This window comes from Microtus oregoni, unplaced genomic scaffold, assembly GCF_018167655.1.
Source record: "Microtus oregoni isolate MIOR12 unplaced genomic scaffold, Mior012 000048F_ref0000485, whole genome shotgun sequence".
NCBI lineage: Eukaryota > Metazoa > Chordata > Mammalia > Rodentia > Cricetidae > Microtus > Microtus oregoni.
The window spans coordinates 18140532-18165733 of NW_024543222.1; the positions used below are offsets into that span (position 1 = coordinate 18140532).

At 44.5% G+C, this 25202-nt stretch overlaps 2 protein-coding genes across 3 annotated transcripts in view; one reads left to right on the top strand and one right to left on the bottom strand.

Moving 5' to 3' along the window:
• Dcakd (dephospho-CoA kinase domain containing) overlaps positions 1-19938 on the bottom strand; it is a 40394-nt gene extending 20456 nt beyond the window's left edge. Inside the window, exon 1 of one of the 2 annotated variants that reach the window (XM_041635863.1) lies at positions 19808-19938. The gene's annotated coding sequence lies outside the window, so the exon portion shown is untranslated. Of the gene's footprint in view, positions 1-1711; positions 1835-19807 lie in introns of those variants that run through there. The other variant, XM_041635862.1, reaches the window with a different exon arrangement.
• A 271-nt stretch (positions 19939-20209) lies between these two features.
• The window catches only part of Nmt1 (N-myristoyltransferase 1), a 37301-nt gene continuing 32308 nt past the window's right edge, over positions 20210-25202 (top strand). Inside the window, exon 1 of the mRNA XM_041635832.1 lies at positions 20210-20362. Within this exon, the coding sequence (XP_041491766.1) occupies positions 20232-20362 (131 nt within the window). The 5' untranslated portion in view covers positions 20210-20231. The remainder of the gene's footprint in view (positions 20363-25202) is intronic.

Consider the following 25202-nt stretch of genomic DNA (forward strand, 5'->3'; position numbering starts at 1 on the left):
ACTTACAAAGCTGATATTCACATGGACATACATATCTAGTGGTAATGGTTGAGATTATCAAAGGGCTTCCACCCTGACTTGTAACAACATAATACGTGTCTGGAACTCCAGCACTTAGAGGTGGAAACATGAAGATCATCAAAGATCAGAGGTTCGAGGTCATTGTTAACTCTCCTAATCTTTGGAAGCCAGCAGCGGTGGAGATCCACATCTCAAAATAAAAAATGGATGTGCTCCACCATGCTTGGTAAGATAAAACAGCCTAACAACACAACCTTACCCAAAGATAACTCACTTAACACATGCTGAGTGAGGAATCACTGTTTCTGTTAACAGAAGACTTTGCTGTGTACAAGCAAGCATCCATTCTGTGCTGGGAAATCAAGGCTGTGCTGAGGTCAAGGGTGAATTCTGACACTCTGCCAGAAACACATAAGCTATTCGGTGTTGGATTCTGAACTAATGACTGGTTGTTGCACGATCATGTTGCCGTATTTTCATCAGTCCTCACATTCAGTTAAATTGGTCAGCACCCAATTTAACAAGTTGTGGGTTAAAATACACGCACAGAAAACCCAAAATGGCCGGGCGATGGTGGCGCATGCCTTTAATCCCAGCACTCGGGAGGCAGAGGCAGGCGGATCTCTGTGAGTTCGAGACCAGCCTGGTCTACAAGAGCTAGTTCCAGGACAGGCTCCAAAGCTACGGAGAAACCCTGTCTCGAAAAACCAAAAAAAAAAAAAAAAAAACCCAAAATGTATGCCATTCGAAACTTCAATGTATCACCTTTAAAACTGAAACACAACGGGAAAGTGTAACCAGATAATAATGTCTCTGTAACCCAGGGTCATCACAGGAGCTGTGAACACTCCTTAGCATTAACACCAGAGGTGCCTGTCTCCGCCTCCCCTGGGAAGCAAAAAAAATAGGAGTCAGGTACTCTGAGGCCCTCAATTTTTTAGCGTTATGTATTTAAATTTTCATCTGGGGCCGAAATCTTGCAGTATGTAGATCATGCTGGCCTGGATGCGCCTGGGAGGCCCTTAACTTAGTGGGTTGAGTGGGAGATTGGCTTCGTCCCCAGACCTAAAGTAAACTAAAAGAATTTGGAAAACCAACCATTTTAGCTTCTCTGAGGAGGGGAGCCATGAAAAACAAGGTCTGAAAATAAGATGGTAGATGCCGTTTTGCATCTACCACCGAGCTTGTGATGGGTTTCGTCCCCACTTTTCAGATGAGCAAACTGAGGGTAGGCAAGGATAGGAAGGTCATACTATTGGAAAGGGCAGAGGTTAGATTAAAAAATCAAAACTGGGGCCGACGCCACAGCTCTAAGGCCCAGAGGCTTAGGCCAGAACCTCGGATTTTCCATCCCTTTCCTGTGGTAAACGTTTTCGTTCCTCTGGTTCCACGGCTGTACAGGGGAAATAACACTTGATTTCGCAGGTTTGTTGTCAAGACGACGGTAAACGCTTTTGTTTGCCCCCGGGTCAGCTACAAATACACGCTTAAAAAAAAAAAAAAAAAAGGCGCGCACAATGCACCAGACTGGGCCGCGGGATCCCGCGCTCGGCGGTGGTCCCGCGCAGACCCGGCCCCCAGCCCCGCGCGGCGCCGCCGGAGGAAACAAAGCGAGCGCTCGCGGCTGCCACCCGTCGGGCCCGCCCCCTCCCGGGGCTGGCGGCTTCCCTTCGCCCGCGCCGCTACCTACCGGGGCTCCGACTCGGCCTCAGCCTCGGCCGCTAGCCCAATCTCCGCGGCGCTTACGGCTTGGCTCGCGGCGAACAGGAGGGATGCGCGGGCGTGCACGCCGAGACGTCCAGCCAGCGGAAGGGGCGGGACCGGAAAACGGGGCCAAGCGTCTGCCGCCAGCACGGGAGGAGGTGGGCGTGGTCGGGCCGAGCTCTGCCCAGAGCCCGAGCGGGTCCAGGCTCAGTCTTCATCTTTTTATCCACTACTTTTCTTCAGGGCCAGTGGAGGAAATGTACTTCCGGGCGCAATTTCTATCACCTGTTTTTTCCCCTAGAGCAGTGAATACGAACCTCACATTTCAGGAACAAAATGATCAGAGAAAGGTGTTAAAACCATGGCTCCGCTCTAGTAACCACAGTAGCCACAGCAGTTAACCACGCACTTTTTATGCAACAGGTTTTAAAAGCACCTTGTAACGTTACCTCAGGCCTCAGAGTCCTTACGGTGGATAATGTCGTTAATTTAATTTTACATAAGAAGTAACTGATCGGGGGCTGGAGAGATGGCTCAGTGGTTAAGAGCATTGCCTGCTCTTCCAAAGGTCCTGAGTTCAATTCCCAGCAACCACATGGTGGCTCACAACCATCTGTAATGAGATCTGGCCCCCTCTTCTGGCCTGCAGACATACACACAGACAGAATACTGTATACATAATAAATAAATATTAAAAAAAAAAAGAAGTAACTGATCTTTCGAAGTTAATCCATTTCTCCGGTCAAAATCAATTGATTGCTGGCCCATTTTTGTCCAAACCTCTCTTCTAAATTACAATCTCTCCATAGTTCTGCGGACACGACTTTTTTCAAAAACATTTTCATTCGGTTACTCTGTTGGACAGCATCAAATTTTGGGCGTGCAGAGTGAAAGACCCTCGACGAGGACCTCTTTTCGGGAGGAGACCTCCCCAACGCCAAGGAACAGGCCGAGACCGCACGGATGCAAATCGCAAGAGGTTTATTGAGTAGACACAGGTACCCTTGGGCAGCAAGATCTCTTGGAAGATTTGCGCACCTGCCAACTGGAGGGCGGGCTTTTTATAGGGAAGAGCAAAAAGCAAGTTTACAGAAGCAAAAGCGTGGTTATCGATCGACCGGAATGAGGCGGGGGCATGAATGGTTTCCCCTCTCAGCATGGGTGTCAGCAAGAAGCAAGTTTACAGAAGCAAAAGCGTGGTTATTGGAATGCGGTGGGGGGCATGAAAGGTTTCCTCTCTCAGCATGGATGCCTGGCAACAATCATCCTGTTCCTATCTTATAGCTAACCTGCTTTGTTGACATCCTATCTTATTGACATCTTGCCTTGCAGTCTTCCTATCTCTATCTCCTGTTCTCTCAGGCACCTGGGATGTTCTAACGGGAGCAGGCTGGCTGCTGATCCGGAGATTTGTTTAAAACAAACAGGACGTTCCCCCGGGAGCATGCTAGCTGCGGATTTTGAGGAGAGGGTCTGTAGGGTCTTTCACAGAGGATATATATTACTTATTAAATATTATAAGGCCCATGGTAGCGAAGATCTGATATCAATATCTGACATCTAATATCGATGGGGCCTGATTAGTGGGCAGGACAGCAGTCTTCAGGAGAGGAAACACTAGGAAAGCGACTAAGAAACGAACTCTTGGATCATGTCAAAACACCAGCCATCATGATCTGGACCTGACTTTTTTCTTCTCTTGCACCCTCTGTATTTGACATAATATGTACATGTGACATAAAACAGGACTTCTATATCTAAATTTAAAATAATCAAGAATATAGTCTGGCCTAGCGAGCTGAAATTAGCAGATCAAGAAATGCAGCCTCGCCGGGTGTTAGCTCATGCCCTCGCCTCCGATCCCAGCACTTGGGAGGCAGAGGCAGGCAGATCTCTGTGAGTTCGAGACCAGCCTGGTCTACAAGAGCTAGTTCCAGGACAGGCTCCAAAACTACAGAGAAACCCTGTCTCGAAAAACAAAAACAAACAAAAAACAAAAAGAAAATCAAGGAAAAAAGAAAAGTCTGCCTAACCAAACAGGGAAAGATTCTTCTGCATGTGGCATCATACTCCTTACCTTACTGACACATTCTCCCTCTGTGTCTGCAGTCATTTGTACTTTATAGAGCATTTTATTTGATGTCTGGAGCACCTGAAACAGTTCATTATTCTTTTTTTTTTTTTTTTTTTTTTTTTTTGGTTTTTCGAGACAGGGTTTCTCTGTGGGTTTGGAGACTGTCCTGGAACTAGCTTTGTAGACCAGACTGGTCTCAAACTCACAGAGATCCGCCTGCCTCTGCCTCCCGAGTGCTGGGATTAAAGGCATGCGCCACCATCGCCCGGCCAGTTCATTATTCTTTTTTTTAAATATTTATTTATTATGTATAATTTATTTATTTATTTATTTATTTATTTATTATGTATACAATATTCTGTCTGTATGCCTGAAGGCCAGAAGAGGGCGCCAGATGGTTGTGAGCCACCATGTGGTTGCTGGGAATTGAACTCAGGACCTTTGGAAGAGCAGGCAATGCTCTTAACCACTGAGCCATCTCTCCAGCCCCCAGTTCATTATTCTTTAACTCTATCTTTCTTCTGGCCAGCTTGACTCCACAGCGATCACCTTAGGTGGGGTGGCTAACTCCAATTCTAGGAAAGATTGATCTTCAATATTCAAATGATTGTGACTCTTATTTTTGGATAATAACTTGATCTGGCCTATTATTTTGGTATTACACGGATTTCAGCTTTAGGAAGGGAATGGACAGTTATATTATAGAATAAATCAGGTAACAACTCAGTATCATTCTGAAATCCTCCAAGCAGAACCAATCCTTTGCAGTGGACCAAATTTTATTTATAGCAGGGACAGAAACAAACGGCCAGACCTGTTGAAGCTGGTCGTGGTGGTGCATGCCTTTAGTCCCAGCATTTGGGGAGGCAGGTGGATCTCTCTGTGAATTTGAGTTTGAGGCCAGTCAGGGTTTCAGGACAACTAGACAGCTAGAGCTACTTAGTGAGATCCTGTCTCAGGAAAAAGGAAGGAAGGAAGGAAGGAAGGAAGGAAGGCCAGACTTGTCTTAAGTTACAAACTCCATCTATTATTTAGCATGACTGGAGTTTTCCAGAAGATTTCCATAGATCTGGGCTGGAGAGATGGCTCAGCAGTTAAGAAAACTGACTGTTCTTCCAGAGGACCCAGGTTCAATTCCCATGAACACCTACATGGCAGCTCACAACTGTCTATATCTCCTGTTCCAGTGGACCTGACACCCTCACACAGACATACATGCAGGCAAAACAACAATGCATGTAAAAGAATTAATTAATTTTTTAAAAAAAGAAAGAAAAAGAAAGTGAGTCCTTCTCCAAGGTGTAGTGGCTAGTTTTGTTTTGTTCTCTTTAAAGATTTATTTATGTACTATGTATACAGTGTTCTGCTTGCGCCCCAGAAGAGGGCACCAGATCTCATTATAGATGGTTGTGAGCCACCGTGTAGTTTCTGGGAATTGAACTCAGGACCTCTGGAAGAACAGCCAGTGCTCTTAACCTCTGAGTCATCTCTCCAGCCCCACTGGCTAGTTTTTAATGTCAGCTTGTCACAAGCTGGAAAGCTAGAGTCATCTGAGAAGAGGGAGCCTCAGATGAAAAAATATGCCTCTATTAAGATTAGGATGCAGAGCCGGGCGGTGGTGGCGCACGCCTTTAATCCCAGCACTCGGGAGGCAGAGGCAGCCTGGTCTACAAGAGCTAGTTCCAGGACAGGCTCCAAAAAAAAACACAGAGAAACCCTGTCTCGAAAAAACCAAAAAAAAAAAAAAAAAAAAAAAAAAAAAGATTAGGCTGCGGAGAGGTGGCAGCACAGGTTTTTAAACCCAGCACTCAGGAGACAAAGGCAGGTAGATCTATCTCTGTGAGCTTGAGGCCAGCCTGGTCTACAGACCTAGTTCCAAAACAGTCAAGGCTATGCAGAGAAACTTTGTCTCCAAAACAAACAAACAAACAAACACCAACAGGCCTTAGGCAGGCAAGCCTGCAGGGTATTTTCTTAATTAGTAATTGATATGGAAGGGCCATTGTGGGTGGGACCACCCCTGGGCTTAGGATTCTGGGGTCTATAAGAAAGCAGCCTGAGCAAGTCATGAGAAACAAGCCAATATGCAACACTCTTCTGTGGCCTTGCATCAGCTCCTGCTTCCAGGTTCCAGCCCTATCTGAGTTCCTGCCTTGGCTTTCCACAGTGGTCAGAATTTGTAAGCCAAATACCCCCCCCCCCCCATTGCTCTCAATCATGAAGCTTCATCATAGTAGTAGAAAAGTAACTTGTACATAAGGAATATCTTTCTTCATTTTTAGTGAATTCAACTTGTCCTAGAATCCCTAGTCCAGCATCTACACTGGTGCTGGTAAGGTCTCTTTGGACTTTAACATTTGGTTAATTTTGATTAATCCACCATGAATGTTGTTGCCATTGAAGACGGATAGCTTTTGAGTGATTGATAAAAGAGTCAACCTTGGGGCAGAATCATAAGGTCTGATTCTGAGAGATGGCTCAGAAGTTAAGAGTGCTGGCTGTTCTTCCAGAGGCCCTGAGTTCAATTCCCAGCAACCACATGGTGACTCATAACCATGTGTAATGAGATCTGGTGCCTCTCTGACATGCAGACAGAACACTACACATAATAAATCTTAAAAAAAAAAAAGAATCAACCTCAAATGTCTGGATATCCCATACACAAGTCAATACAATAAAAGTTACTTCTAGGCACAAGTCTGAGTGTGCTGTAGGGCTTCCAGAGCCATTCCGGCCTGATAGTAGTATTTACATCATCTGGGATTTGAGTCCAAGTTACTCCAATGAATTGAACTTCATGTGGTTTGAAGGTATTACTGTGAGCTATCTTGCCACACTGAGAGGGCAAGTGATCATCACAACAGGTTATATCGTGACAGGAACAGGCAGCTGCAATAGACTAGCCATTATATCCAGGAATTCTTACCCACTCTTTGTTACTGAAATGTAAGGTTCATGCTCACTGCTCTATGGAAAAAACAGGTGTCAGAAATTAACGTCAGGAAGTAGATTTACATCACAGCTTTAAGAGAAATACAGGAGACTTTTGCATCTCAAATATCTTTGGGAAGGAGCAAGAGGGCTTCTGCAGGAGATAAAGGTTCCAGATGAGCTGGAAGTCTGCGTGCTGTATGTAGTCTTCTGGTCCTCAGCTTTGCTTCTTCACGTCTCCTTGGAAAGCTAAGTAAATTGACTAGAACCTGGGACTGTGACCTAAGGTCAGCATCTCTATTTTCTTTCTAGACACAAAGCTTTTCTCCAAATCAGTTCATATGAATTGTGGAGAAAAGGCCGCTTTCTAGAATTTAGACTTGATGTGGGATTCCCCTCTGTATGCTATAAATATGTTTTATTGCCGTTGGTTAATTTTAAAAAAGCTGCTTAGGCCTATGGCAGGCAGAATAAAGCCCACCCACCCCCCAAATCCAAACAGAAATATAGAGTCAAAGTAGGCAGAGTCAGGGAGATACAATGTAGCTGCTAAAGGAGGCAGACACCATGTAGCTGTCCAAGAGACAAGAAGTAACAAACCACAAGCCTTGCAATAAAATACAAAATAATAGAAATGAGGTTTTTTTTGGTTTTTTCGAGACAGGGTTTCTCTGTGGCTTTGGAGCGTGTCCTGGAACTAGCTCTGTAGACCAGGCTGGTCTCGAACTCACAGAGATCCGCCTGCCTCTGCCTCCCGAGTACTGGGATTAAAGGCGTGCGCCACCATCGCCCAGCTGAAATGAGTTAATTTAAGATATAAGAGATAGCTAGAAAGATGCCTAAGCCATTGGCCAAACACTGTTATAATTAATATAGTTTTTGTGTTGATTATTCAAGTCTGGGCAGCTGGGAAATGGAAAAGCAGTCTCTGCTTACAAAATGGAAAACACAGATTAATATTCCTGCAGTCTCAGAAATGGAACATAAACCAACTCATGTTTCTGGGAAGGATATTATAAAAAACAGTCACCAACCATTCAGGTGGTATAAAAGCACAAAATAACTAGCAAACTTTCAGAGGTACCTGTGGGGACTGAATTATACCCGCACACATTCCACATTTTCTGGTGGTTAGAGAATCTGAGCAACGTACAAGGCTCAGTTTGCACCTTCCACACAGGAGGTGGTCGCCTGGCTCTTTGACGGTAAAACAACCTGATGCATCCCATCAAGTGGTCAGGATATGCTAATGCCATTCTGTTCCTTCTCCTGTAAACTAGGAGGTCGCCTAGGGAAGAGGTGTTTTCTGTCTGTGTGACAAAATAGGCACAGACAAAATAGGTGTAGACGTGGCCTATGTCATTCCCCCATCCATTTGCCTGCAAAATTCAAGATGTCGTTATTTTTTCTGCTGTGTAGTACTCCATTGTGTAAATATGCCACATTTTCCTTATCCATTCTTCTGTTGAGGGGCATTTAGGTTGCTTCCAGGTTCTGGCCATAACAAACATAGCTGCTATGAACACAGTTGAGCACATGTCCTTGTGGCACGATTGAACATCCTTTGGATATATACCCAAAAGTGGCATTACTGGGTCTTGAGGAAGCTTGTTTCCTAGTTTTCTGAGAAATTGCCACACTGACATCCAAAAGGGGTTGTACCAGCTTGCATTCTCACCAGCAATGCATTAGTGTTCCCTTTTCCCCACAACCTCTCCAGCATAAGTTGTCATCAGTGTTTTTGATCTTGAGCACCTACATTCTATACTGATACAAATAAATCAGGGAAGGTAGGTTACAAATCAAAAGATTTAAGTAAAATGGAACAAAGCCCTTATGATTCTGTCCAAAAGTCAAAATTACGTGCTATTCTCAAGGTACTAAGGGATTTTAAAGAACCTCTCAAAATAGATACTGATTCACAATATTCAGAAAAAGTTCTTTTCATATTGAAACCACCGAGTTTATACCAGATGATACAGAACTGACTTCATTAATTATGCGGGTTCAAGATATAATCAGGTATAGGCTTTGTCCCATATACATAACACACATCAGATCCCATATCAGCACACCAGGTTCTCTAACACAAGGTAATGGAGAAATTGATTGATTATTGATTGGAAATGTGTTGAAGACCTCAGAATTTCATAAAAACATCATATCAATAGCAAAGGTTTAAAAAGGGACTTTTCTTTTACATGGCAGCAAGCTAAGGAGATTATAATGAAATATCCTACTTGTTCTTCATAAAAAAACACCTGCAGGAAGTAACCCAAAGGGTACCCAAAAGAATGGAATCAGGTAGACAGATGGATGTGTTCCACTTTGTAGATTTGGAAAATTAAAATATGTACACCACACCATTGACACCCATTCACGTTTTCAATGGTCACCTGCTTTGAGTTTGGAAAAGGCTAATTCGATAATCACACCTTTCCTGGAAGTTGTGGCCATCATGTGTATACCTGCACAAATAGACAGGCAACGGTCTAGCATATGTCTCTGAGAAGATGAAACTGGTTTTTTGTTTATTATAATATAAAGCTAATCCCAGCACTTAGGAGGCAGAGGCAGGCGATCTCTGTGAGTTCGAGGTCAGCCTGGTCTACAAGAGCTAGTTCCAGGACAGGAACCAAAAGCTACAGAGAAACCCTGTCTCAAAAAAAAATTATATATATATATATATATATATATATATATCATATTACAGGTATATCACACAATCCTACAGGTCAGATAGTTATAGAAAGATCAAATTGAACTATAAAGGATATGTTAAACAAACAGAAAAGGATGAAAAATACCCCCAGAAATAGATTGCATAATGTTTTAGTAACCTTGAATTTTCTTAATGCTAATAAGAAAGGAACAATGGCAGCAGAGAGACATTGGATAATAGAAAAAACTTTTGAATTAAATCAGCTGGTGTATTTCAAGGATGTGTTAACCTCAGAATGGAAACCAGGAGATGTGCTATGTTGGGGAAGGGGTTTCGCTCTTGTGTCCACAGTAGAAGAAAAGCTATGGATACCATCAAAATTAATAAAGATTTGGTTTGAAAAGGAGAAACCACTGATAAACAGAATCACCAAGAAAGAGAAATCTGACTAATACTAATACTAATATCCTCTGCAGGGTAAGATCTTATTGACATACATATAATAGTAGTCACCATTTATTAAAAATCAAAGTTGGCTTTGGAGTTAGACAGTGGCTTTCCTTCTCTAGATCCAAGCATGTTGTTAAAAGAAAAATTCAGAGTTTCTGTCTCATATAAGGAGTCACCTGATATGGGATAGAAGGAAGATAAAATTTAGGGGCTAGGGGCTGGAGAGATGGCTCAGTGGTTAAGAGCATTGCCTGCTCTTCCAAAGGTCCTGAGTTCAATTCCCAGCAACCACATGGTGGCTCACAACCATCTGTAATGAGATCTGGTGCCCTCTTCTGGACTACAGGCATACATGCAGACAGAATGTTGTATATATAATAAAATAAATAAATTTAAAAAAAAATTAGGGGCTACTATTATCAAAACTCTGCTTTCAAAAAACTGCAGATCACTACCCTTTCTGTGAGTTTATCCCCAAATAAATAAATCTTTGGATACTCCATTCTGAGCTATTGTGGAACTCTTTTGTACACCAACATAGACTAGCATGTCTAGGGTCTATAAGAAAGCAGGCTAAGTCATGAGAAGCAAGCCAGTAAGCAGTACTCTTTCGCACCAACTCTAAGTGAGTTATAGGGGAATGCCCTTAGCTGAAGATGCAGAAGGCCCAAGGTCTTGGCACTCTGGAAACTGAGGCAGAAGGATTGGGAATTCCAAGATCAGCTTCGTGAGCAGTGGCAATCAGGCCAGTTTTGGTCACATGGAACTCTGTCTCAAAGCAACACACACAAAAGAGGGGAAGAAATGGGTGGTTAAAAGATTGGTGTTCTTGGCCTGCTGACTCAGACCTGTAATGCCAGCAGCTTGGGAACCTGAGGCAGGAGAAGCAAAAGGCCAATGCCTGCCTGGGCTAGAGTGAGTTCAGAGTCAACCTGAGTAAGTTATAGAGACTCCATCTCAAAATAAAAGTGTTAAGGATGTAGCTAGTGGTCTATAGTCCCAACGTCAATCCCCAGTACAAATAAATAAATAGAATAAATAAATTATGGAAAGAATTAGGGAATGGGGGAAAAAGACAGTTTGTGGCCAGGCGGTGGTGGTGCACGTCTTTAATCCCAGCACTCGGGAGGCAGAATCAGGTGGATCTCTGTGAGTTCGAGGCTAGCCTGGTCTACAAGAGCTAGTTCCAGGACAGGCTCCAAAGAAACAGAGAAACCCTGTCTCAAAAAACCAAAGGAAAAAAAAAAAGACAGTTTGTGTAGTGGGAGCTGTGGGGCTGCATTCTGCCACCCAGCTCCCGCCACCGGCTAGCTTATGCCCCGAAATAATTACACGGACACTGTATTCTTTTAAACACTGCTTGGCCCATTTCTATCTAGCCTCTTCTAGGCTAATTCTCACATATTAATTTAGCCCATCTCTAATCATCTGTGTTGCACCCCAAGGTGCGCTTACCTGGAAGATTCTAGCCTACGTCCATCCTGGGTCGGAGCTGAATCGCCTCTGCCCAGGAGAGCGGAGCATGGCGTCTCTGTCTGAAGCGTCTTACCTCACTTCCTCTTCCTCCCAGCATTCTGTTCTGTTTACTCCACCCACCTATGTTCTAAGCTATGAGCCCAAGCAGTTTGTTTATTACTTAACCAATGAGATCAACAGATTGATATATGACACTCCCATATCAAGTTTGTGCCTGCTTTTAAAATCCTGCCTGTTAAATTCCTGGAACTTTCTTCTTGCCTTCTATGGCCAAGATGACTTACGCGTGTCTCCAAATGAATGGTGTCTATATTCTCCTACCCATCCCCAACAGAGTTGCTACGCAGCCAGACTGACCTTGAATTTGCAAATTAGAATTCATCTTATAATTCAATGGACCCTTTGCTTCACACATCCTGACATTGCTTGAGCTCCTGTACACCATACACCCCTCTACTGTCTAGATGTAGACACGTCCTGCCCAGTGCCTTAGAACTCACTCCCTCTCCAGTTAAAAAAAAAATTATTCGACAAATTCAAACATAAGCTTTCTTTAACTACTTGGTGTGTGTGTGCTTTCAAGGTCTGAAGACAGCTGTGGGAGTAGTTCTCTCCTCTGCCCCGTGGATTCTGGGGACTGAACTCAGGTTTTCAGATATGATTGAGAGTTCTTTTCTCTTTGAGCCACCTTGCCAGCCCTCTCCCCTCTCTTCCAGAAGAAACCTATCTTCTTCCTGACGAAGCCTCTCCTACTTTGATATAATTTTTCTTTTCTTTGGACTCACTGAATTTAACTTTGCTTGCGTGAGCAGGAGTGGGGGGGGGGGTCTTTACAGAAACAAGACACTGTAACAGCTGCAGAAGGAAGTAGCTCCCTTACGTCAAGACAGTAGAAAGCTCCTCCTCGGGAATCAGCCTCTCCTGGCTACAAGCCAGGCGCCAAGAAGAATAAATCTCTTACTCTATAAAGCAGCTCTAATGTCCCAGTCTCCCTCCCTTAACAATCGGCTTGCAGATAGACTTGCCCTGTGGTTCTTAGCCTTTTTTACTCCTGACCTATCAGAGGGTACCTACACCCCTCAGTAATGGTAGCCGGTCTTGACAAGAACAGGAAATGCCTGCCCTGCCATTGGCATTTGCCTAATTATTTAGCTGGGTTTTTTTTTGTTTGTTTGTTTTTCGTTTTCGAGACAGGGTTTCTCTGTAGCTTTGGAGCCTGTCCTGGAACTAGCTCTGTAGACCAGGCTGGCCTCGAACTCACAGAGAACCATCTGCCTCTGCCTCCTAAGTGCTGGGATTAAAGGCGTGCACCACCGCCTGGCAAGTTATCTAGTTTTTGTCAGGGGATAGTGCAAGAAAAAACTCCAGGTGTCTTGCTTATGATACTGAGAACTATTTGTGTGCCAGTGAGGTCCTTGCATTCTAAGAATGGATCTATGGTCCTGTGGTCCAATCTGCCAGGACCTTTGCTTCTAGGAAAGGTTGAAAGGCATGGTCTCTCTCTCTCTTTCTCTCCCCCCCCCCCCCCCCCCCGCCCCGAGTGTGTTTGTGTGTGTGTGTTTACATCCCCTTGGAGACCAGATGAAGACATCTGGTGTCCCGCTCCATCAAGATCCACCTTTTCCCTTTGGATAGTCTCTCCACACACCACAGTGCTGGGTTTCAGGTGCCTGCAGCCACACCTATGCTCATACGGTGGGACCATCTCCTCAGCCCCAAGTTTTGTAGTTCTGAGGTGATGCCATCAAGAAGTCTTTCAACTCAGTTACTGCCCATTAATCAAGAAAGTGACATTAATCCCTGGGTTGGCCCCAGCGGCTTATACAATGATCTCCTTCCACCCTGACAGCTACTGTGTCTCTGCCCACTCTGCACCCTTAGCATCTATCCTAGCAAATCACATTGCTTCCAGCTTTGGTGGAAGAACAGCCCTGTGAATCACAGCAGTGATGCTTTTGACCTCAACTTCCTAAAACTAAATTTACTTTCCATGCTTATTTTAAATAAATAATAATACACAATTAAATTGATACCATACTTTGCAAATATCATTGAATCCATTCTTTATTTAAAAGCTTCCACAGCTGGGTATGGCAGTGATCTGTAATCCCAATATTCAGGAGGCTGGGCAGGAGGTTCATGAGTTGAAGGCCAATCTGGGCTACCATCCAGACCAGGCCGACACTGTCTCCAAAAAAGAAAAAAAAAAGAAAAAGAAAGAAAAGAAAAGAAAAAAGACTGCTAAAAAACATATAATCAAGTCAGGCAGTGGTGGTGCATGCCCTTAATCCCAGCACTTGGGAGGCAGAGTTCAAGGCCAGCCTGATCTACAGAGTGAGTTCCAGGACAGCCAGGTCTACACAGATAAACCCTGTCTCAAAAAACAAAAACCCCCAAAAAACCAAACAAACAACCCCCCCAAAATAGGTGGGTGTTGGTGGCTCATGCCTTTAATTCCAGCACTCAGGAGGCAGAGGCAAGCGAATCTCTGTGAGTTTGAGGCTAGTCTGGTCTATGAGAGCTAGTCCCAGGACAAAAACCAAAAGAAACCCATAATTGAAACCTAGGTCCTCACAAAGTCCAACTCCTTAGCCAGACACACAGCCTTTGTAACTTGGCCAGGTTGCCTTTATAGACCTATTTGTCATCAAATGCTACCCTGTGAAAGAGGGAGGAAAAGTCACATGTTTCTTCCACCCAGCTCTGGGTTAAAACATCCCATGTAAAGTTTCAACTCTGTACTAAGCAGCAGAGACTTTGGACAAATCACTGAATGAAACCTACCCTGCTCAGACAAGATAGCAGATGACACAGACCAAAAGGATAGGATGCTAGCAAGAAAGTTCTGTGTAAACATCCTAGCATATACTCTGTTCCTGCCTCTGCCTTTTTCTTGTCACAAGTTGCCCCACGACCTTGACCTTATCCTTTCTTTGTTGCCACTTGTGCATAGATAAATCTAACAATTCTATTGTTGTTACTGTTGTTTGTTTGTTTTTAGGGGCAGAGAACAAACCCAGAATCTTCCACGCATTACACAACGGTTCTGCCCCTAATCCCTACTTGGCAAATGTTAAGGGCCATTGGTCTGGGAGAATGGTCTGTATTCTGTCCATTATATTTTAAATAAACGCTAATTGGCCAATAGACAGGCAGGAAGTATAGGTGGGACAACCAGACAGAAAGTAGAGGCAGGTCAATGAGAACGGGAGAATTCCTGACCCGATCACAGAAGAAGCAAGATGTGACTGCCCCGCTGAATAAGGTACTGAGCCACGTGGCTAACACAGTTAAGAATAATGGGCTAATAATGGGCTATATGAGTTATAAGAGTTAATAAGAAGCCTGAGCTAATGGGCCAATCAGTTTATAACTAATGTAGACTTCTGTGTGATTTCTTTGGGACTTAAGGACTGTGGGAACGAGGCAGCACAAGGACCAGGTGAGACAGAAACCTCGGACAACAGGCCACTGTGTGCTGACCTAAGGGATACAAAGAAGTGAGGAAAATCCAACACGTTTCCTACCTCGTGCAATGTAAATTCTGCTGTGGAAACCACACATACTGAAGTAATTCTTCAGTTTATCTTAGAAGAGGGTCTGGAGAGTCCCAGAAATTACAGCAGGGGAATACAGAGTTTACGCAGCCTCTAAAAGCCAAATGTAGTTTGTTTTAGGGAGATAGAGATGTGGCTCAATTGCAAAAACATGCTTGCCTAGCATGCACAATGTCCTGGCTAACCAAGTGGGCATGGTGGTACATATTTATATTCCCAGCACTGGGAGGTAGAGGCAGGGAGACCAGAAGCTCCACACATAGCAAGTTCAAGGCCACTCTGGGAAAGATTCAGGAAGGAAAGGAGGGAGGAAGGAAGGAAGCAAGCAAAGAGCTGCAGAGATAGGTCAGTGGCTGAAATCACTTGCTGCTCTTCCTTCCGAAGGACCCCAGTTTGGTTCCCAGCATGCACATGGTAACTCCAGTTCCAGGGAAGCAGACGTCTTTGGGTCTCCTTGGGCACTAGGCACATAAGTAATGCTCATACACACAGGCAAAACACTTTTACACATAAAATTAACTGGGGGGGGGGGGGGCTGGAGAGACGGTGCATCAGTTAAGAGCAACGGCTGTTCTTCCAGAGGACCTGAGTTCAATTCCTAGCACCCACAAGGCAGTTTACAATTGCCTGTAACTTCCACCTCCAGGGGACTGGGACACCCTCACACAGACATACATGCAAGCAAAATGCCAGTGCACATAAAAAATTAAAAAATTTAAGAAAGTAAACATTTTTGTTTGTGTTTTTTTGTTTTTGTTTTTCAGGACAAGATTTCTCTGTGTATATCAGTCCATACTGACACCAGGCTGGCCTTGAACACAGAGATCCACCTGCCTCTGCCTCCAGAGTGCTGGGATTAAAGGGATGTGCCACCACCGCCTGGCTAAACATAATTTTTTTTTTTGGTTTTTTGAGACAGGGTTTCTCTGTAGCTTTGGAGCCTGTCCTGGAACTCCCTTTGTAGACCAGGCTGGCCTCGAACTCACAGAGATCCTCCTGCCTCTGCCTCCCAAGTGCTGGGATTAAAGGCATGCGCCACCACCGCCCGGCAAAAAATAATTTTTTAAGAATGTTAAAGTTTGGCTCCCTGGCCCAAAGACTTTTTCCACAACACCGCCCCAGATATGCATCCTCAACTTCATCTCCCTGTTCCATGTGCGTATGTGGAGATCACAGCATAAATTTCAAGAGTCAGTTCTCTCCTTCCATTGTAACTACGGTCTGGGTATGGAATGCAGGCTATCAGGCTTGACCATGTTGTCTTGCCAGCCCCTAAGTTATTTGAAAGTGCAGGGAACATCTGTTATATTCTTAAATCCACAACACTGAGCGAGCAAAAGGCCCACTGTTCTTTGGACCTCATGCCAGGACTGTGACTCAGGAAGAAACAAGGGTCCCTTCCAGAAGGTGAGCTTCAGGAGACATGAGAAGCTATTGAAGGCCATGTCCAACTTGTCACTTCACGCCCAGATGATTAGCCTTGCTCTACAGAGAGAAGAAACTCTCTGACTAAGATTACTAAGTGACAGCATAGTATGGACTTGTTTTTTTGAAGACAAAGCCTCAGCTAGATATAGCGGCCTAAACCTTTAATCTCAGCACTCTCAGGAGGTAGAGAGAAATTGATCTCTGTGAGTTCAAGGTCAGCCTGGTCTACACTTCAAGTTCTAGGACAGCCAGGGCCACACAGTGCCCACCTCAAAAATCCAAAACAAACAAATGACCGAGTGTCCCGCAGCCCAAACCAGCCTGGAGCTCTCTCTATAGTCGAGGGTGACCTTGAATTTCTGACCCTCCTGTTTCTACCTCCGTAGTTCTAGGATCTCAGGTACTACCACATCTGACTTCTATGGTGATGGGAATTGAATTTAGGGCATTGTGCACTGTTGACAAGCACACTACACAACTATGCCAAGTTCTCAGTCTCTCCAATATAATCTTCAGGAGACAGAAGTATGATCCCATCTCTCCCCAGATAAAACTCCTTCAGAGACTCCAAATCTTTAGGATAAAGTCTCCCCCTCTTCTGCCCAATTCCTGCCTGCTTTTCTATTATTCTCTCTCTCTCTCTCTCTCTCTCTCTCTCTCTCTCTCTCTCTCTCTCTCTCTCTGCGTGTGTGTGTGTGTGTGTGTGTGTGTGTGTGTGTGTGTAGCACTTAGAATCGAACCCAGGATGTGTGTGTGTATGGTACTTAGAACTAAACCCAGGATGTGTGCGCATGTGAGAGTGTGTATGTATAGTACTTAGAATTGAACCCAGGATGTGTGTATGTATGTTTGTGTGTGTGGTATTTGGGATTGAACCCAGAATCTCAGGCATGCTAGACAAGTACCCTGCCCTGAGCTATCTCTAACTCTTTTTGTATCTTTTACTTTTCCACAGTGTTTCCCTAAGTTGGCAGGCTGATGTTGCTCTACCGCCTCGGTCTCTTCAGCAGATGGGATGACAGGCCTGTACCACCAACCTTGCTTTCAATCTCTACATGTTCCTCATCCCCCCAAAACCTACAGTTTTATCAATCTCATTATGGCACCTCAAAAGCACCAACCTGAGTGGGGGAGATGGTTCAGTGGGTAAGAATATTTGTTGTGTTGGGCATGGCAGCACATGCCTTTAATTCCTGTACTCAGGAGCAAAAAGCAGGTTGACCTCAAATTTGTGATCCTGGCTTATCCTCAAAATCTTCTCTAAAAGATTATATTTTTAATTATGTGTATGCCTGTGTATCTGTGTTCGGTTTGTGCATATGAATGTTGGTAGCCACAGAGGCTAGAAGAGGACTATAGAATTCAAGGAGGCCTCAAACTTACTATGTTCCTCCTGCCTCTGCCTTTACGTGCTAGGATTATAGGCATGTGCCATCACACCTGGCAAGCCAAAGTGTTGTACTTAATCTGTGAACTATGAACAGCAGGGTCCACCAGGCAGAGGTGGTGCAAACCTTTAATCCCAGCACTTGGGAGGCAGAGGCAAGGGATCTCTGTGAGTTCGAGGCCAGCCTGGTCTACAGAGAGAGTTCCAGGACAGCTAGAGCTGTTACACAGAGAAACCCTGTCTCAAAAAACCAACTCCCCCTCCCCAAAAGGGTGACAGGGTCCACATTTATTCTTCCTTGATCTTATTGAATGTTTGTTGTTTGTGCCGAATCCAATAACACAGGGAATTAGAATTAGAGTTGTTAAGTTCCCATTCAAGCTCTGCAATTGGGCATCACTGAGTTTTGGGACAAGTACAGTTTTCTTCAAGTCCCCTCCCCTGTCTTCTTCACCAGAGTATATTAAGTTAGAGGGGACAACCGAAAAGTTAGCCTCCAGATGGTGAGATGGGTCCATGGGTCAGAGTGCAAGCATACACACACACACACACACAATGTATTACGTTGGATGCAGTAGTTAGTGCCCAGTGAGCCCAGGGCCTTCCATATGTGAGGCAAGCCATGTTCTGAAGAGTAGTCTTGGTCCTGGAGGGGTGAGTACAGGTGACAGCTGAGCCCCAGTGGGTAGCTTTGACTGCTTTCCAAAATCAAACAGAAATGACTGGGCAGTGTTTGCAGTTTGGGAATCTATTTACTTTTCTGGGCCTGCCACTAATGCTAGAGGAGCTGGCTATATTTAGCTCTGGGTTTTATTTTGTTTTCTGTTCCTGAGTCAGAGGGGAATTGTTTCTTCCCTTGTTCAGTTTTGCAAAGGCAAAGATCATTTATTTCCCTTTTTTGGCCAGCAGCTCTCTGATGGAAAGAACTAGTCTTCTCGCTCCACCTACCATACTCAACACAAACAGGCAATTTCTGAGACAACATCTTTGGGCTACCGTCTCAGGATTATGGTTAAACTAGTTAGTGACAGAACGGAGACCCAGGGGACTGAAGTATTTGGGCAATTCTAAGATAGATGTTACAATTGCCTTCCTATAATTGGTTTTCCTGTGGTGGCTGCCTATATCAGACAACATGATTGTTGCGATGAATTAAAGAGGGAGCCAGATGGTGGTGGCGCACACCTTTAATCCCAGCACTAGGGAGGCAGAGGTAGGCGGATTTTTGTGAGTTCGAGGCCAGCCTGGTTTACAGAGTGAATATAGGACAGGCTCCAAAGCTACAGAGAAAAAAGAACTGTCTCAAAAAACAAAACAAAGCAAACAAAAAGAATTAAACAGGGTATAGAGTAGATAGATCCAGATTCATATACAGATTTTGCCACCTACAAGCAATGAACCAACTTTTCTGGAATATGTCTTTCAGTGTGTTTAAAAAAAAAGGAAAGAAAATTCATGACATCCACATTCTAGACTTGTTAAATTATACATAAATATATACAAAAAGCCTTACCCCACAGCCTGGTTTATAAGTGCTCATTTAAGGATGTAGGGGAACTCATGAGGCCTCAATCCTAGACAAAGAACTACAGGCAACTAAGGTATGCTGAAAGTGGGAGAAAAAATCGTCCTCCCCATGGAAGAGCACACCAGTCCTGAAATCATATTTCTATATTATGCGTACTGGGCAGGCTGTATTAATATATTTAGGAACACACGCACCCTATAAAGAGAAGGAGGCCATCAATTTAAGAACAAGGTGAAGGGTATATGGGAGTAAGGTTAAAGGGAGGAAAGGGAAGGGGGAAATGATGTAATTATAATCTCAAAAAAAAAAAATGACCTGTGATGGAAGGCTCTAGTGGTGAATCAAACGGACCATGTGAAGACTCGGTGCAAAACTAGAAGCCAAGTAGTAAGTCTCGCCTCCAAACAACAAAGTCTCTAGGTCAGCGTTGCACACACCTCAATGCGCTGCCTCCCCGTTTTAGGTTTCCAAAGACGCAGGTCTGCCTAAGGGAACCGAGAGCAAAACTGGCTTCTAGTAGGAAGCCCTCTCCAAGGGGCAATGGGCTCTTGGCGAACCGCAGCCATAGACCACGGTGTCTTCCACTTACCCAGGAACGGTAACGGTCCTTAACGGCAGCCGATAACGGCTCACCTGTGACCCGGTGCCTATCAAGGATGCGGTGATTTGAAAACCTTGGACTTTGCAACCTATCACTCGCGAAACGCTAAGTCAACAAGGAACTGCAAGTCCCAGCATGCCCTGCGACCACCCTACAAGGTGTGGGGACCTCTTCTCCTGGGAGCGCGGCTGAACCTAGGGGTTTCCGGAATTGCTACCCACTCCTCCCAAGGCGTCCCTTCATGATTTCTGGGTTTTGTAGTCCACTTCGGTCCATTTTCTTGAAAACGAGCAGCCCTTAGTGTCAGATTTCTTCACAAAAACTACAAAACCCAGAATACAGTGCATATCCCTCCTGTCCAATAGGAGCCCTCCATGTAGCGGGGCGCGGAGCCCGGCTCTCGCAACCCAAGATGGCGGATGAGAGTGAGACAGCAGTGAAGCTGCCGGCACCTTCACTGCCGCAGATGATGGAAGGGAACGGAAACGGCCATGAGCACTGCAGCGATTGCGAGAACGAGGAGGACAACAGCTACAACCGGGGGTAACGAGATCCTTGTAGCCCAATTCTTGCCCCGTCTCCCACAAGCTGGGTCTCTGGGGTGCGGGGAAGTCACCGGGAGCTTAGTCTAACCCCACCCCCATGTTCTTATTGGCTAAGACATTGAGATTCTGCCTAGCAATTGGTTTTTGCCTTTGTCATTTACTAGGGTGGGTGCTCAGATGTTAGGGGTCGGAGACATGCATTACTTTCATTATATAAAGTTCAGTGTGGTGTACCATTCGTGTGCTTCAGGCACGGTGGGGGACAAAGGACATTTTGAACGGTGGTCTCAATAGTACAACGCAGAGCAATCTAGAAACCGCAGTTTAGAGGAACGTTACTTATCAAGGTGTCTGAACAACGTGACTAGTAGTAATAAACTAATAATAAAGCGTTTAGTTGTAGCTCACGGTCAATGAGGAAGTTCACCAGGCTAGTCAAGCCATGTATATAATTATGTTGTAAAGATATTACTGCTAGAGAATTCCAAAATGTAAACTCCTTATAAATCATGTGTTACTAGCGATGTGATAATTTTTTGACTTATCGATGTCTATTGCTGCAAATAATCCGTAGGTTTTATTAGAGTCAATCTTCTTGTGCTTCAACAAACTGATGTTGCCTCTTGGAGAGTATGTGCTGCTTGTGGGATACGACCGCACCTCTTGTACTTTAAGGATCTTTCCAGGGCGTTTTGGTTTTTGAGACAGGTTCTCACTGTGTAGTTCTGGCTGGCCTGGGACTTGCCATGTAGAGCAGGTTGTCCCCAAACTCGGGGTGAGACTCTTGCCTCTGCCTCCCAGGTACAGGGACTACCGTTACAGGCCGCCATGTGGCCTTATTCTAAGTAATTGCTGTCGTTTGTTACTAGAAAAAAAAAAGAAATGGGCCGGATATTTCAGTGCCCCCCCCCCCCAATCAGTACATCTGTAAGCCAGCCACGGTGAATAATTTATTTTGTTCATGTTATTTGTCTGCTGCTAACCCCCACCGTCTGTCTGTCTGTATCTCTGTCTATCTATATGCATATGTGTATTTTTGTGGGTGTGTAATTGTCTGAGCGTGTGGTAGTCTTCTTTTTAAAGCCAGACTGTTATAACCAGCTTGTTATTAGCTGTGACTGGTGGCTCTTAACTTCCCCCTTTCCCCCAGTGAAACTGAGATAAAGGTGGAAGGTCATAACCTTTGGATACATTCTTATTTATTCTCCTGTCTTAGAGGTGGTTGAGCAAAGGATTAAATGATTAGCAATTTGCCTGGGGGTGAGTTTTAGACTTAAAAAAGATCTAGCTTCTTGTTCTTTACCAGCATGAAAAAAAATCACAAGAATGTGGCAGAAAAGGAAGTTTGCCAAATTTGATTTTATGACTATGTTCTGTTGCTGTAACTCACAGCAGATCTAATAACGGCCTTGTTTAAGCCAGCTATTCCCAAGAAAAGAATAGCTGGGAAAGAGGAAGTGGAAGCTGGAGAAGGCGCTGCACAGGCTTCTCGAGAAAAAAAAATTCCCCATCAGATGAGAGTGCTGAGTGTAAGTCATTTCAGAAGTGAAAGTGTGCTGCTTTCTTTGTTCATCCTGTAATTGCTCTGTTTTTCTCTGTGAAATTGTTGCCCTGCTTAGTGTCAATCTTTTCTGTTTTTTTAAGTGAGTTTTGTCCTCCGACAAACTGTGATCAGTTTGCAGAACTTTGCCATGAGCTGGGGTGTAGCTCAGCCCTGGAGCACGTGCTTGCTATGTCGCAGGCCCCGGTGTTCAACCACAAGCATGAAAACCAAGAAAATCCTGTTTGCCAGGAAGTTCTTTGTTTTAGTTATGGTACCACAGTGTAATAATTTCCCTTTCCCTAAATCTTTGGGAGTGACCCTCCAGGGGGAAGGTGTTCTATTACAGGGTATGGTTTAGGTGAGCAAATTATATTAGCTTATCAAATCTAGCGTTCCATGAAAATGAGTTAGTTTGGAGGCAGCAGGTAAAAAACAAAAGATCCGGGTCAGGAGACAGTCTACCTCAGCCTTTCCCATTAACTTTCCAAGCCAAGTGTTGTGAAAAGAGGCTGCAGCCCCCTGGGAAAAGTATGAACTTTGGAGTCATTCAAACCTGCTTTGAGTAGGGTGTGGTAGTGCTAGCCTTCAATCCCAGTGCTCTGGAGGCAAAGACAGGTGGATCTCTGTGAGGTCAGGGCTAGTCTGATCTATGTAGCCAACCAACCAGCGCTACATAGTGAGACTTGTCTACAAAATCAACTGAAAACCTGGTTGTGATCCCAAGATCCATAGCTGTGATCTTGGGGAAGTTTCCTTGCCTAGAGTTGTTTATGAAATTAGATATTCCCCCAACTTTCCCCAGCTTACTTTCTATTATTTTTTTTCTCTTTTTTCTTTTTGGTTTTTTTAAGAAAGAGTTTCTCTGTGTAGCTTTTGGAGCCTGACCTGGAACTTGCTCTGTAGACCAGGCTGGCCTCAAACTCACAAGAGATCTATCCTCCTGCCTCTGCCTCCTGAGTGCTGGGATTAAAAGCGTGCACCACTACCGCCCAGCCACCCACCAATTTATTATGAACATTACTTTTTTTAAAAATGTTTTTGCCCCCCCTTTCCCTCTTTTAAGTTTTTGTTTATTTTAATTTAAAAATTTTCAATTATGTGTCTATGCATGTGAGTGCGGGTATCTGAGGAGGTCTTAAAAGGACTTCAGTCCCCTTTACCTGGAATTCTGTGTAGTTATGAGCACCTCAGCACGAGTACTGGAAACTGAACTCTTCCGTAGCTTTGGTAAAACATGCTCTTAACCTGAGGCATCTCTCCACCCACCCTGCCCCAGATGTATTGCATTTTAAATTTTTATTGTTTTGCATATGGGTGTGTGCATGTGTGTGGGTGCACAGAGATAGTGTCTCCTTTGAAGATATTTAAGAGGAAAGGCGCTGGGTATATAGCAGCGCATGTCTGTAATCCCAGCCTTCAGGAGCCTGAGGCCAGTCAAGGCTGCAGAGTGAGACCACTTCAGAATGGCGTGCACAGCTAAACCAAGGAAAGAAAGTAGGTATTTACTTTTAGAAGATGTTTAGTTTTCGTTCTGTTGCTGGGATAAAACACTCTGCACAAAAAGCATTTAGGCAAAGAGATTTAAGTAGCTTGCACTTCATAGTATGCAGTGTACATATATGTAGCGTGTACACATGATACATATTATGTAGCTTACGCTTCCGGCCTGCAGTCCATTGTTGAGGGAAGACAGGACAAGAACTCAAGTAGGACCTCAAAGGCAGAAACCGTGGAGGATACTGCTTGGTGCCTCGCTCCCTCACTTGTGTGTGGCTGGTTTCCTCCTCTGCTGTTTTCACACTTATGTGTGTCTGCTGTGTGTGCTGGTGTCTGGGGAAGCCAAAAGGGGACCTTAGTCCCCATGGAGTTACAGATGGTTGTGAGTCCCCCTGTATGGGTGCTAAGGACCAAACTTGGGTCCTGCGGAAGAACAGCTAGTGCTTTTTTTAAAAGACAGGATCTTGCTATGTAGCTCTGGCTGGCCTGGGACTTGCACCAGGCTGGCCTTTAACTCACAGAGAACCACCTGCCTCTGCCACCCAAGGGCTAGGATTACAGGCGTCTGGCACCACACCCAGCACAACTAGTAATGGCTAGGCCATTTCTTAGACCCTTAGTTTCCTTTCTTGTACAGCTCAAGACCACCTGCCTAGGAATGGTGCTGCCCACGGTGGGCGGGTCCTCCTGTGTGAGCACTCCAGCCAGTCTCTCCTCTAGGCTGACTGACTCCAGGCTGTGTCAGGCTGCTGAGTGTAACTAGGACAGAAGGTCAGTTCTGCAAACAGAGCTTTCCTTGCTTGCTTTGTCTTCCTTTTATTTCAAGTGACTGTGTCCATGCAGCTTGTGGACTTTATAACACATCTAGCACTTGGGAAGAAGAATCTTTCAGTTTTTCGGCACTCTCTTCATTTCTCCCTTCAGCTTTTGGTTTTTCAAAACTAGATCAAAGGAAAATTAAAAGAACTCTCATCACTGATATCAAATAAGTATTCTAATTATGTTTCCTAATTAAATGGTAGTTAAAAAGAAACTAATCAAGAGCTGCTTCAAAGAGAGAAGCTGGAGAGCAGAAGAAATTAAAATTAAATGAAGCCTATTTCAGGGAGACTGCTGCCCAGGGCAGCCTGGTTTTTTGCTCATCTCCCGCATTGTTGAACTAATATGCTCACTCCAAAATGTGTCAGCTTTGCCAAGCTGCAGTTAACCCTTTCTCTCTGGAGCTCAGAGAGTAGGGGCTTTAGGAGAATGCATCTGTAGCTTTTTCTCTTAATTTTTCTGAAAATCTGAGATTTCGGACTGGAGAGATTGCTCAGCGATTAAGAACACGGCTGCTCTTCCAGAGAACCTGGTTCAATTCCCAGCAACTGCATGATGGTTCACAACCATCCATGAGACCTGGTGTACAGAATGCAGGCAGAACACTGTATACATAATAAATAAATACATATACGTAATAAATACATCTTTAAAAATCCATTTAAAGATTTAAAATTTCCATTTAAAAACTAATTTATGGCCCGGCGATGGTGGCGCACGCCTTTAATCCCAGCACTTGGGAGGCAGAGGCAGGCGGATCTCTGTGAGTTCGAGACCAGCCTGGTCTACAAGAGCTAGTTCCAGGACAGGCTCCAAAACCACAGAGAAACCCTGTCTCGAAAAACCAAAAAATAAATAAATAAATAAATAAATAAATGAATAAAAATAAAAACTAATTTATGAGCCAGGCGGTGGTGGTGCAAGCCTTTAATCACAGCACTTTGAGGCAGAGGTAGGCGGATTTCTCTGAGTTAGAGGC